Source organism: Alexandromys fortis, unplaced genomic scaffold (assembly GCF_014885135.2).
Source record: "Alexandromys fortis isolate MF-2015 unplaced genomic scaffold, M_Fortis_MF-2015_v1.1 scaffold_85, whole genome shotgun sequence".
In the NCBI taxonomy this organism is placed as follows: domain Eukaryota; kingdom Metazoa; phylum Chordata; class Mammalia; order Rodentia; family Cricetidae; genus Alexandromys; species Alexandromys fortis.
In genome coordinates, this window is record NW_026067975.1 from 3,157,504 (window position 1) to 3,170,083 (window position 12,580).

The following is a 12,580-nucleotide window of genomic DNA, read 5'->3' on the forward strand; positions in this document are numbered from 1 at the left end:
CATTTTTTACAGCTCACTACTACTCTCTAGTGGCTGGATCAGAAATGCCTTTTTGCTGAGGGCTGCTTCATATAATAATAAACTATTGCATTTTTAGTAGAGGTGGAGTTTAAAATTAGTACTTGTAGCAGATGGAAAGAAATGCTAAAAATAGTAGCATTTGTAATGAATTTGGTATAGATTTAGAATTTTGAAATTCCACATTTCATAAAAGTTTAGCAGGTAGCACTTGTTACTTGTTACTTTTGAAGAGGACCTGGATTTGATTCCTAGTACTTGCATTGAGGTTCACAACCATTCTTAACTCAGTTCCAGGGGTTCTAAAACCCTCTCCTGATGGCCATGGGCAGCAGCGGTACACAAAATATTCATACATGAAAATAAATGAATATAAAATAAAAGAAAGTACAGACTTTATAAACATAAATAAAACAAGAGCTGAATAAAGAGCTAGCTTTCAGGATGAGCTATAACCTTAGGTGAAGGTTTTTAATGCTCAAACTTTATGTGGTGCTTTAGTATAATGTGCTAATTAGGTGGGGTCCTTATGTGTTGGATTGAGGCCCTTACGTGTTTTTATGGTGAGTGTGACAAAATCATGTATTTTCTAGAGTATACTCTACAGAAGGAGGGCTGAACATTGGGCTTTTTATGCACAAGCCATCATGAGTTTACTGAACTGAGGCGTATGCAACACCCATTTGTTCTTCATTTTATTTCCTTGGATGACTGTTGCAGAATGAAAAGCACACTGATAACATTACCACAGAATTTATTAAAAGCATGATTATATTATATTGAAACTCAACTTTCTCTGTAGAAGGATACGTTTTTCAGAACTGTCTAAAATACGTGCAGAAAATGTTTTAGTTCTGCAGTATCATTTAAGGTCCAGGACAATGAGAAACAAATACCCAAACTGTAAAATACAGTATTTTGTTTCCCTGCTGTGACATGCAGTGTATTCTGTTTCCAAAGTCAAGAAGAAGAAAGTGAAGATGAAGAAGACACTCAGAGCTCCAAATCAGAAGAGCATCATTTGTATTCTAACCCTGTCAGAGAAGAAATGACTGAGTCTAAGTTCTCTAAATACTCAGAAATGAGTGAAGAAAAACGAGCTAAGCTTCGTGAAATTGAGGTTTGTATTGCATTCAAATGAAAACTACTTTAGTGGTTTTTAACGTTCCACATGAAGTCAGCTTCCTCTTGGCACAGCATTCTTTATGCTTGGAAACGAGTTAACATTGCTTCTTAGTTCAAGTATCCCTTTTTCTCAATGATAGCCTTGTTTCTTGTCCCACTTATCTCTATGATTTTATTTGGATGTGTGTATGTGTGTATTTTGTTCTCTGTTCGAATGCATGGCATACAGGAGAGCCTCTGGGAAATGGATTCCAAGGAATAGGAAAAACCATTTGATTTTTGAATGCATACCATATATAACTAGGTAAAAATAAAATATTTTCTGACACATTGAATTTAGGTTTACATTTTATTAATATAGTGGTTTCTTTGAAAGGTTTTATGATAGGGTATAGTGTATACATTGCCTGAGTCTTAACATTAAGAAGAAAAAAAACCCAAACTATCTCAGGCAAACTGTGCCCTCCTCTCTTACTCCTTTTTTACAATGCTGTTTGTTTTGTATCTCAGGCTACTTGGACTTGTTGGAGAGAAGCATTTGGGGAAGTTTAAAATAAATGGTTTCTATTAGCATATTATTAACTCTATATAATGAGTTTTATGACATTCTCATGCATTGATTTAATGTATTTTGATCATATTCAACTCCCATTATCCTCTTTTGTCCCCTCCACCCCCCACACTTACATTGAGCATCTTCTTGTTTCCAATCAATCTTACACTTTCATGACTGGTGAGTGTGTGTGTGTGTGTGTGTCTGTGTGTCTGTCTGTTTGTCTGTCTGTCTGTGTGTCTGTCTGTCTGTCAGGGCTTGGAATGTGCGTGTCTCCCAATGAATTTTCATTAGGTTTGCTTTGGGATCTTGAGTGGTAAGAGCTTATTTACAGGGAAGTCTCTCCTTCACATGAGAACCTTTAACTGTTATAGATCCTCAGGGAGGGACAGGACCTCATGAGGAGAAAAGCATTATTGAGTGCTCAGGGTGGTAAACTGTCCCAGCAAAATGGCCAGTTAGTCTAGAACTTGAAAAGAATATGTGAGTCCTCAATCCATAGTCCCCACTTAATAGTAATGTGGAATGCCTGCGATGTGCCAGCATCTTAGTTCTTATGAGACATGCTGTATTTGGATGATCTCCTTCCTACTTTTCTACATAATCACTGGAGGCGTATTCTTTCCCACTACCTCTCCCTAGTGTCACCAAACCAAAGAGAACCTTTTGTTTTAACCCTGTGTAGAATCAGCATGATTCCAGTTAGTATGTAGAGATAAGCTTTTAGTTAGTAATTTATTTCTCCATAGAATATTCCTTTGTTCTCTTAACAATTTTAGAGGAATGGGGTGTTGTGTAGAGGTGAACACACTCACCATTGGACCTTTTTCTTCCTGTGAAACTCTTGTAACGTATAACTCCCTCTGTCTTCTTGAGCAGCTCTTCCTAATTTGGCACAGCTACTAAGAGTAAAAATGAGCTACACATGGTGGTGCATGTTTGTAACCTCAGACTCTTGGGAGCCTGGGTCAGGAAGGGGATAAGGAGAGATGTACCTGGGCTACCTAGAGAGCTCAAGAACAGCCTGGGCAGACTGTTTCAAACTATAAAGAAAGCAACACTGAGTATCTGGCTGGGGGGCGGGGGGGGGGGAGATGTGGTTCTCTGATAGGGTAGTTGTTTTAGCATGTAAAAGACTGGTCGTTCAGTCCTCAGGACTGGGGTAGTAGGGTGTAAAAATAAAGACTGCATTCAATAAAAATACATTTTCTTGATAATTGGAGTTACAATGTCAGTATAGGGCTTGGGGGAGAAGGGATGACTCAGTGAGAATAGGTGTTTGCCACCAAGCTGATGACCTGGGTTTGATGGTTATGACATACATGGTGGAGGGACAGATCCTAATCAGACCTCCACATGAATTTCCATGGCTTGTCTGCACTGACACAAATATTTAAAAATGCCAATACGGACTGCCTAATTCTTCTTTTAGAATGTTCTGTTTCTTTATTAATATAAAGAGAAGAAAACCATATAATGTATCTTTGTTAGCTGGGTTTCATGAGCATTACCATTTTCAAATTCTGTATATATGTGGTGTATATTGTGTGTGTGCACTGTATGTGATCTTTTATAGTCTGCTCCCTATCCCTTTGTTAAAATTTCACTCATTATCTCCCCAGCTCTCATAATTCTTACCTATCTCAGAATTTGGAAAATAAGCCAAATACTAGGTTTAAAAGGCAGGTAGGTCTTCATCTTGATAGTACCTAGATTCTTCTCTGTTGTTACTCTGGGACATTTAAGTCATGGAGCGGTTTCACAGCAGGTAGCAGACTAATCAAAACTCAAGTCTCACAAACTTTGTTTCCATGCTTTCTTACCTTGCTTCCCTGTCCCTTTGAGTATCAGTTTTTGGGTCTTAAAATCCAGTGCTTTTATTAGAGAACTGTTTAAGTAAAGAATACAATTCTAAATTAGTTTCTCTAGGTAGTTTTACTATATACTGTATTTTTATACTACAGTTTTTCTTCTTTCCTCAAATGTGGTGTCTTTATAAAAATGCCTGACAGCTAAACCTTAAACCAGTGATTAATTTAAAAAAAAAACCAAAACAATAGATGTGTGGCTTTACAATACTCATATTCTCTACAAAAACACGTGAAAACCTATAACCATGTATTGTGCTGACAAGATAGGCTAGTACTATTTTTCCTGTGCTGCTTGCTTTCTCAGGTTCTGCCAACAGGTTGGGGAGTAGAATGCTGGGAGCCAAAGACCAAGAAAAATCTTTGGTGATGGGGACCCTTTTCTGCTTGTCCCTAACAAAAGACAACATGTTGAAGTGAGAATGTGAGCCTGGTTGTTGTCTCAAGGCAGCATCTGCATTTGGGTATCTTAACTTGTGTTTGGGCCTAGTTAGGTCCTAGTGTCAGGAACTCTTAAGGTGGGATTTTATAATGATTTCAAAAAATAATTTTAGTCATATGTGGTGGCTGATGCCTATGATCCTTGCGCTCAAGAGGCAGAGATCAGAGATTACAAGTTTGATTCTAGCTTGGCTGCATAGTGAGACTCTGTCTCAAAATAAAATAGGCTGGAAGACAGTGTGCGGTCTCTATAGAGCTCACCATGCAAATTTGAAGACCTGAGTTAGATCCCAAGAACACATGTAAATATCTGGGCTTGGTATTGTACATGTGATGTTGCATCACCAGAGAGGATAAGGCAGAAGTTGCAGAATTTTCTGGCCACCCAGCTTGTTCTGATTGTTGAGCTCCGGGTTTCAGTAAGAGACTCTAAGAAAAACAAAAACAAAACAACAACAACAAAAAAAAGAAACCAAGGGTGCTGGCTACTCTAAGGAATAAGAACTGAGTTATTCAAAACAAAAAAATTCAGTTTATTGTTTAACTTAGTTTTTAAGCCAGTTACCAACATTACATTCTATGCAACAGAATTTGGTTAGAGGAGGAGTCATACAGTGGTGAATTCAGGCATTTGCATCATCCTGCTTTTTCTCTCAATTTAGTGTCTGACGTCTTTTAAAATGTATAATTCATTAAGAGATGAAAAGTGTAAAGACTAATTTTAAGATTTGTTTGAAGGAAAAGATGGAGAGAATCTTAGTCTCTGGTTTATTTAACACTGCTATGGAAGTGAACTAGGTAGAAAAAGGACAAAAATCAAAGAATTTAGAAGATACAGTCATGAATTCAGATATTGTGACAATACTTCTTTAACTTGTGGGACAGGGAGAGGATTAGAACCTTTTTCCAATGCACAGGCTTCATTTCCTAAATGCCTTACTAAGTATATAGTCCGTTCAAATGCATATCTACACATAGAGTAGAGTGAGATATTAGCCTGCTAGGACGCTCTCTTTATTTCTTACGTAGACAGGGTTGAACAGGTGTGGGGTGTCCGTGTGCTGTTCACTCATCACTTTCCTGCCCTTAGTTGAAAGGGAGATTACTGTTACCTTTTAAATTTTCATGGACATTTAAGCTCCTGGATGCTTTCACAGTTTTTATTTTAGTAATTTTGTAGTGTGTGTGTATGTGTGTGTGTGTGCGCGCATGCGCGCGCGCATGTGCATGCATGTGTGTGTGGGTGTATGCCTGTCTGTCTAGGGGATGTGGTGGGAGGAGAGAGCAGGTGCATTGTGTGGAAGTCAGGACAATTTCAGGAGTCTGTTCTCTTATTCCTTGTTGAGGCAGGTCTTACTATTTCTGCCATTCTGTGTGCTCTAGGATAAGTGACCTGCAGACTTTCCAGTGACTCTGTCACATCTGTAAACATGGCTGCTGGGGGTTGAACTCAGGTGGTCAGGCTCACATGACACTTGATCTTCTCAGCAAGCCATCGTTCCAACCCTAGTGTCTTTACTTTAAGTTTTATCATGAGTTTATTCTCTTGAAAAAGTTTTAAAATTACATTTATTATTTTATGTGTCACATCAGTCAAATGGAAGTCAAAACAACTGTGGATCTCTCTTTCCAGCATGTGGGTCCCTGGGATGGAGCAGGTCATCAGATGTGGCAGCAGGCACCTTTACCCACTGAGCCATCTCGCTAGCCCACGTTTATCTTTTTTAGTAGTCTTTACAGAATTGCAAAAGTTTTACTCAGGCAAGGTGATGCATACCTATAATCACAGCACCCCTATCTATAATCAGCACTGGGAAGGTCAGGGTCACCAGTTTGAGACCAGCCTGGAATAGATTGTAAGACATTGTCTCCGGGAGTAAGGGTTGTCAAAATATTTAAATCTCCAGAATAAAATGTGAAATTAGTCTCACTTTTTCTTATATTTTCTTTTTCTGTTACTGATTTTACATGTTTGGGTTTTTCTGAAGGGAATTGTGATGGTGGGTGTAGGCTTTCAGATTGCTACCCATTGCAAATGTGTGTGAATCTGTGATTTTTTGCATAGAATTAGCCAGAAATGTTAGAATGAATATGTAAGTGGTCTACTAGCATGCTACAGGAAATATTCATCATATAAGCTTAGGGTATTGTCTGAAATTTTTGTCTTGCCCAGTTCCCGCAATCGTTAAGTCCCAAAGAAATCACACAGAGGTCTACATGAAATTGATTAGCCCACTAGCTCAGGCTTCTTATTAACTCTTATAACTTATATTAGCCCATTATTCTTGTCTATGCTAGCCACATGGCTCAGTACCTTTTTCAGTGAGGCAGTCACATCTTGCTTCTTCTTTGGCGGGCTCACAACTGCAGAGGAATGGGCTTTCCTCTTCCCAGAATTCTCCTGTTCTTCTTGACCCACCTCTACTTCCTGTCTGGTTGTCCCATCTATACTTCCTGCCTTACTAGTGGCCAATCAGCGTTTATTTAAAATGTAATTGACAGAATACAGACCATGGATATTCTAAGGGATACATTTTAAGAAATGAAGCAAGAAATTCTGATCTTTTTTAAATCAGTATTTACTCTTCTTAAAAGGTACAATGTGAATATGGTTTAAGTCTGTGTTTTGATGGGCCGTGGTTACACTGCTGTAAATAGAGTGGAGCCTTCATACCATGCAACTGTGTATGTTGTTCTAAGGAGCTGTAACTAGAACACCAACATTGTTTTTCTTGTTGCTTTTAACCTGTTTTCTGTTTATGTCCTGCTGACTCTTAAATCTTGCTCCAAGTGTGCTTGCCTATACTCACTTTTTCCTTCTGATTTGGAGAACTAGATATCAAATTCACTGGTACTGTTAGGTTAACAAGTATGTTCTTAAGGATGTAAAACAGTCTATGGTTTAATCTTCTCCAAGTTGAGAATATTGTGTTTGTGTTTGATGGCTTGAATTTTGTGTAGAGGGTTTAACAGACCTTCTGTTGTGGTTATATTTTGATCATGTCCTAACCAGTCACTGCTTTGCTGTAGGAGAAAAACAGTGCTTGAGAAAGTGTTATAGAAAATTCTTATACAAAATGTCTTATTTTTCAGCTCAAAGTTATGAAGTTTCAAGATGAATTGGAATCTGGAAAGAGACCTAAAAAACCAGGCCAGAGCTTCCAGGAACAAGTCGAGCACTACAGAGATAAATTGTTGCAACGAGTAAGGAATATGTTTATTCAGTAATAGCGTTTCCACAGTTACCTACCTATCTGTAGACTATTAGGGTCATAGCATACTAAAGGGAAGTACATTGCAAACAGTAGTCTTTAATGTATAAATATTGAATGATGGTTAGAAATATTTTATTCTGGGCACTACCCATGGACTAGCTAATCTTGTTAAGAATATGTTTTCTTAACTGGAAAATGCTATGGGAAGACGTTGCATTGATGCTAGTAAGAACCAGGGGTCCTAGGAAGTAACACTAATGAAGGTGAAGATGAGGGCTGGAAAGTCCTGCTTTTGGGAAGGTGTAGTAAGGGGTAGAATACTTATGGCATCAGGGAGTGCTGGGCTTTTTAGGTTCAATGAGTTAGGGATGTGCAGAGCACTAGAACTAGGACCCCATGTGGTAACTATGGAAATGCCCAGAACTTCCCTTGTAATTGCTATTTTGTCCTGTACCTTGGCCATCATTACAGTGATAGTAACAGTATCAAACAAGAAAAAGGCATCCCTAGGAGCTTATAGGTACAGAAATGGTGGGAGGGAGCTGCCTAGTAAAGTGACTGGACAGCTGTGCTGACTGTGGAATCCTATGCCATCGCTGCTGTGTGCCACTGGAGTTTTCTCTGATGGGTCATAGGTAGGATTGCTGTTATTGTTGCTCTGTAGTTTTAAATCAGAATGTTTAAAATAGACTAATTGTAGTATAGTTTCTATAAAATGTCAATCAAGAAATAATTTTATCTTCATTCAGGTAAGTGTATACTGAGTATCATTAAGAGAAGTTGATCTCCTTGGATTTATATTCTGTGATGTACTTGGGGAAAAGATAAATGAGATTATTTTTAGAATGGTATTAGTTGTCTATATATACCCTTTTGAGTCCCTTTGATGATGGTAACTGGTTATTAGTCTGCACTGAAGATGACATGTTGAAATGCTCCCTGAATCTCAGTGACTACAAATTAAAAGATATGTCAATTGCTAGTTTAGTCTTCTGTATCCCATGAGTGTTACTTGGAGACAAGATTGTGGTTTTAGAAGGCATATGCTGAAGGTCAGTTAACTATGATCTCTGTCAGTTTGTATATAAAGTTCACTAGAACACAGCTATGCATCTTGACCTAGGTATTGTCTGTGTGGTTCTCTTGTTGCAATAGTGCAGTTGCGCCATTGAAAGGATTGTTTATAACCCACAAGACAAAGTAGTTTTGGTCTGACTCTGTAAAAGAATTTGCCAGTGTTTAGTTATAAGAATTTCTTTTTAAAAATAGGAAGCAGCAGTTAGATAACATTTTTGATGTATGCCAATTATAAATTCTATTTCTGCTCTTAAAGAACTAAGTTGGTTCAGTATCTTTAGCCACTACTTTGACTGTTCTGCTATTAATAGAAATTAGAATTTTATTGAGAAATGGCAGTTAGGACAACTAGGAATGAACAGTTATTTTTCTGGTTTATATAATTATATAATCAGGTTATAAGTAAGGATTACATTTCCTTTTATCATTACTTATAATAAAGTCTTTGGCAAGAATGTTTTATTAAGTGAACCTGCTGTAAACAGGCAGAGTTGCTTTTATAACTAGGTTCTTGAAATCTGTGATGGGAAGGTCAGTTATGTTGCTTGCTAGCTCTTCCTGATTCATTTCTTCCTTTGTTACCCTCCCCGTCTCTCTTCCTCCCTCCTCCTCTCTCCCCCTCCCTCCTGCTCTCTCTCCCTCCCTCTTTACCTCCTTCCCTTATTTTGATGTGGTAGGGATGTGAAGGGATAGGAACTCTTAGACTGAGTTTCTGACTTTCTGGTGTGACCATGCTCATTGTGCTTAAACTTTCTGAGTCAGGTTTTCCATATCTAGATTGAGAGTGATAGTGTGGTAAAGGATCACAGAATGACTTAGTGTTTGGAAAATTGTCACTATGTTGTCTGGGCTGTGATGAGCACTCAGGAAATATTTTGCTGCTGAACAAGGACGACGATGATGATGATGACGATGATGTGGTATATGAGAAATGGCTAGATATTTTCTGAAAATGAAAATGATAATCATACCTTAATTATTATTTAGAGAAACTGGGATTAGACACATAGGATAGACTGACATTTTTTAAAAACAATTATTTTCTTTTAAAAAACAAAACAGGAAAAGGAGAAAGAGTTAGAAAGAGAACGAGAAAGAGACAAAAAAGATAAAGAAAAATTGGAATCCCGATCCAAAGACAAGAAGGAGAAAGATGAATGTACTCCAACAAGAAAAGAAAGGTATGGCGTGTCGTAGTTACTCTGCCTTGTTTCAGAGTTGGAGTGCTGTTAGGTTTTAAAGTATTTCTGTCATTAGTAGCAACAAATTGGAAGTGCCTTTTCACAGTAAACATACTTGGTTGGCTTCTGCCTGTAGGAGGCAGTACTAACTGAGAGAGTGGCAGTTGCCTTTTGGCTTAACTAATTAGGACATCATCTCTTTACTTGGTTCATATGGTATCTTCAGCCTTAATTCCTTGTAGGAATTCAATTACACTATTGGGTATCAACCCCACGGCTTACATAAGAACTTGTGATATTTGCCTCTCGACTCCACTGTAAGCATCTTTTTTTGTCATGAAAGAAGATTATATAGAAGCCACAGTGGCTTGCTTGTCATGTTAAGTTCTTGGTTCCAGTTTTTCTCTTTGAGTTTTTATTTACTTTTTATTTTATTTGTTTAGTGTGTGTGTTATTCTTTGGGGTACATATATGCCATCATTGTCTTGTGGAGGTCAGAAGAGAGCTGTGGGAGTTGGTTCTCTCCTGCCATGTAGGTTCTAGAGGGTCAAGCTCAGGTTAAGAGTTCTTACTTGCTGAACCACCACCCTGGACCATGTTCTACTTCTCTAGTTCTTAAATGTCTAGTGAGCGAAGCAGCTGCTTCAGTAAATAGGATCAAAGTTTTCCACATTGTAAAAACCAATGGTTGCAAATGAGAAACCTGTCATAATCACTCTGTCTATACTTGTAAAAAGCAAAATTGTACAGATTGGTTAACAAAGAAATACAACCTTTTTTGTCTTATTATTTTGATGTAATTTCGGTTTCATAGAAGTTATAAGAATAGGTCAAATAATCCCCATGTATCTTTCACCCAATTGCTCCACCTATTAAAACACTTCTACTTCTCTTCTTAGTTCTTCCCTTCTACTTCACCTGCAGCCAGTTAAGTGGTCATCTAAGTTCCGTAAAAGTACCACATTAAGAAGTTAGCACTGAAAAGAAAAAATCTTCATTGTTATCCAGTCCAAAATGTCAGACTTTCTTCATCTTCCTAGTAATCTCTTTTTTACAGAAAAAAAAAAATCTAATTCATTTGTTTTTTTGTGCAAACTGTCTTTTGCCCATAAACTTACTTGTTTATGAAATAAAGGACATTGACTGTTGTTGGAAAATAGTATTAGTATGAATAGTGAGAGTTAAGTTATTGTAAGCTGGGAAGCATTTGTAGCTAGTCAGTAAAAATCGAAAATGAATACTTAAGTATTTTTTGTCACTTATAGAGTTTATGTGCTTTGTTTTGTAGGAAAAGACGGCATAGTACTTCTCCCAGCCCATCTCGGAGTAGCAGTGGTAGGCGAGTGAAGTCCCCATCTCCAAAATCAGAACGGTCAGAACGCTCAGAAAGATCTCATAAAGAAAGCTCACGGTCCAGGTCATCTCACAAAGATTCTCCTAGAGATGCTAGCAAGAAAGCTAAAAGGTAAGTGCAACTCACCCTTAGCTACAGGTCAGTCACCAGTGTTCTACAGCTTTGGAGAGGATGTGATGCCCCCACCCCTTTTGTTAAGATTTCAAAAAACCAGAAAAATTATTAATTATTTTGGATTATCTCTTTTGTTCCTATTCCAGTTTTGTCATGGTTCAGGTATAGAAGAATTCTAGCAGTTAAAGGCTATCCACTGTTGGGGATGGGGTGTTACTTTTTTTCATTCTGATCTTTGTTTCTGGGTAATAAATAGCCTTAGATTTTGTAAGAACTGAAGAGAAGGAATACCTCTTCCCCACAGAAGCAAGTATGTGGGTAAGGAAATAGAATACTATGTAGATCATTTCTTCAATACACACTTTCATACTTTTATTTAAGCCTTTTAATTCCACAAAAGTAGTTCATAAATATATTGGTATTACAGAGGGAAATTTTCTTGAGCTGCACCTGAATATATATGCTAATATTTCATTATTGTAACCATTTTCTGTGTAGTCTTTATGTAATAGATTACTTTCTCCTCTTCAAGGCTACACATACTCATATGTATGTGTGTGTATGTATTTTTTTATTTGGGAAATCTTCATGAACAAAACTTAGCAAAATTACTGGGGTGAGATGTGGTGGCAGGTGTGATTAAGCCCACTCACTACCTGGGAGACCCTGTCTCAAAAACAACAAATTATGTTGTTTCAAATGACCTTGAGTAAGAAAATCCCCCCCCCCCCCCACAAAATCATAGAATGCACAGCTTCTGTGCTTTTAAAGTGTGTGAATGTCTTAGTTCCCACCTTGAATTTTATCTTGTGGATTACAGGTTCAAATTTTGGGGGTATTGGTTTCTTGGGGAGCTTATTAAAGATACACACTCTCAGTAGAGCGGTAGTAAAGTTCAGAAATCTGACTTTATATCATGTGTGATTTGTCGACTGATCACACATGAATGGTAAGTGCAAAATAAATCTGTGTGTGTATACAGTCAGAATAAATTTGAGTTTGCTCTTTTATTAGTGGCTTATATGCCCATTTGAAACTTATCTTAAGCCATATAAGAATGTAAGCAGTTTTGAAAGGCAAGTACTCAGATATTGTTCTTATTTATTTGTTTCTGCAGGTCACCATCTGGTTCAAGGACGCCTAAAAGGTCTAGGCGGTCTCGGTCTAGGTCGCCTAAGAAATCAGGAAAGAAATCCAGATCCCAGTCCCGGTCTCCACACAGGTCTCATAAAAAGTCAAAGAAAAACAAACACTGACATATATTTTTAAGATGCTGTCACTTATTGGAAATGCAAGTTTGTTTTGTGCCTGAATGGTCTGTTTGTTTTTTGTTTGTTTTTTTTTTTTTTTTTTAATAAAAAAAAACCACACACACAAAAACAAAATTCTAATGAAAGAGCATTCCTGGGTTTGTTTGTTTGTTTGTGAATGCATGTGTAAACTCATGAGTAACTGCATCTGTAGACCTGTCATTGTTTTATATTGTATAAATTACTTTTGTTGTGGCTGTTTCTCAAGATGAAATTTTTATTGTGCTAATGAATTTCATCAGAAATGTGTATAATGGATCTGCTGGCAGTAGTAGTATTTTGTTTTAGGATGTTGTGACTTAGACACATAATACAGATGTCTTC

At 37.5% G+C, this 12,580-nt stretch overlaps 1 protein-coding gene across 8 annotated transcripts in view; it reads left to right on the forward strand.

The window, feature by feature from the left end:
• U2surp (U2 snRNP associated SURP domain containing) overlaps positions 1-12,293 on the forward strand; it is a 70,411-nt gene extending 58,118 nt beyond the window's left edge. For all 8 annotated transcript variants that reach the window (XM_050157223.1, XM_050157228.1, XM_050157224.1 and 5 more), the window contains 5 exons: positions 979-1,138; positions 7,099-7,209; positions 9,360-9,478; positions 10,767-10,943; positions 12,064-12,293. In XM_050157223.1, coding sequence (XP_050013180.1) covers positions 979-1,138; positions 7,099-7,209; positions 9,360-9,478; positions 10,767-10,943; positions 12,064-12,202 — 706 coding nt within the window. In that variant the 3' untranslated portion in view covers positions 12,203-12,293. The remainder of the gene's footprint in view (positions 1-978; positions 1,139-7,098; positions 7,210-9,359; positions 9,479-10,766; positions 10,944-12,063) is intronic.
• The last annotated feature ends 287 nt before the right edge of the window (positions 12,294-12,580 follow it).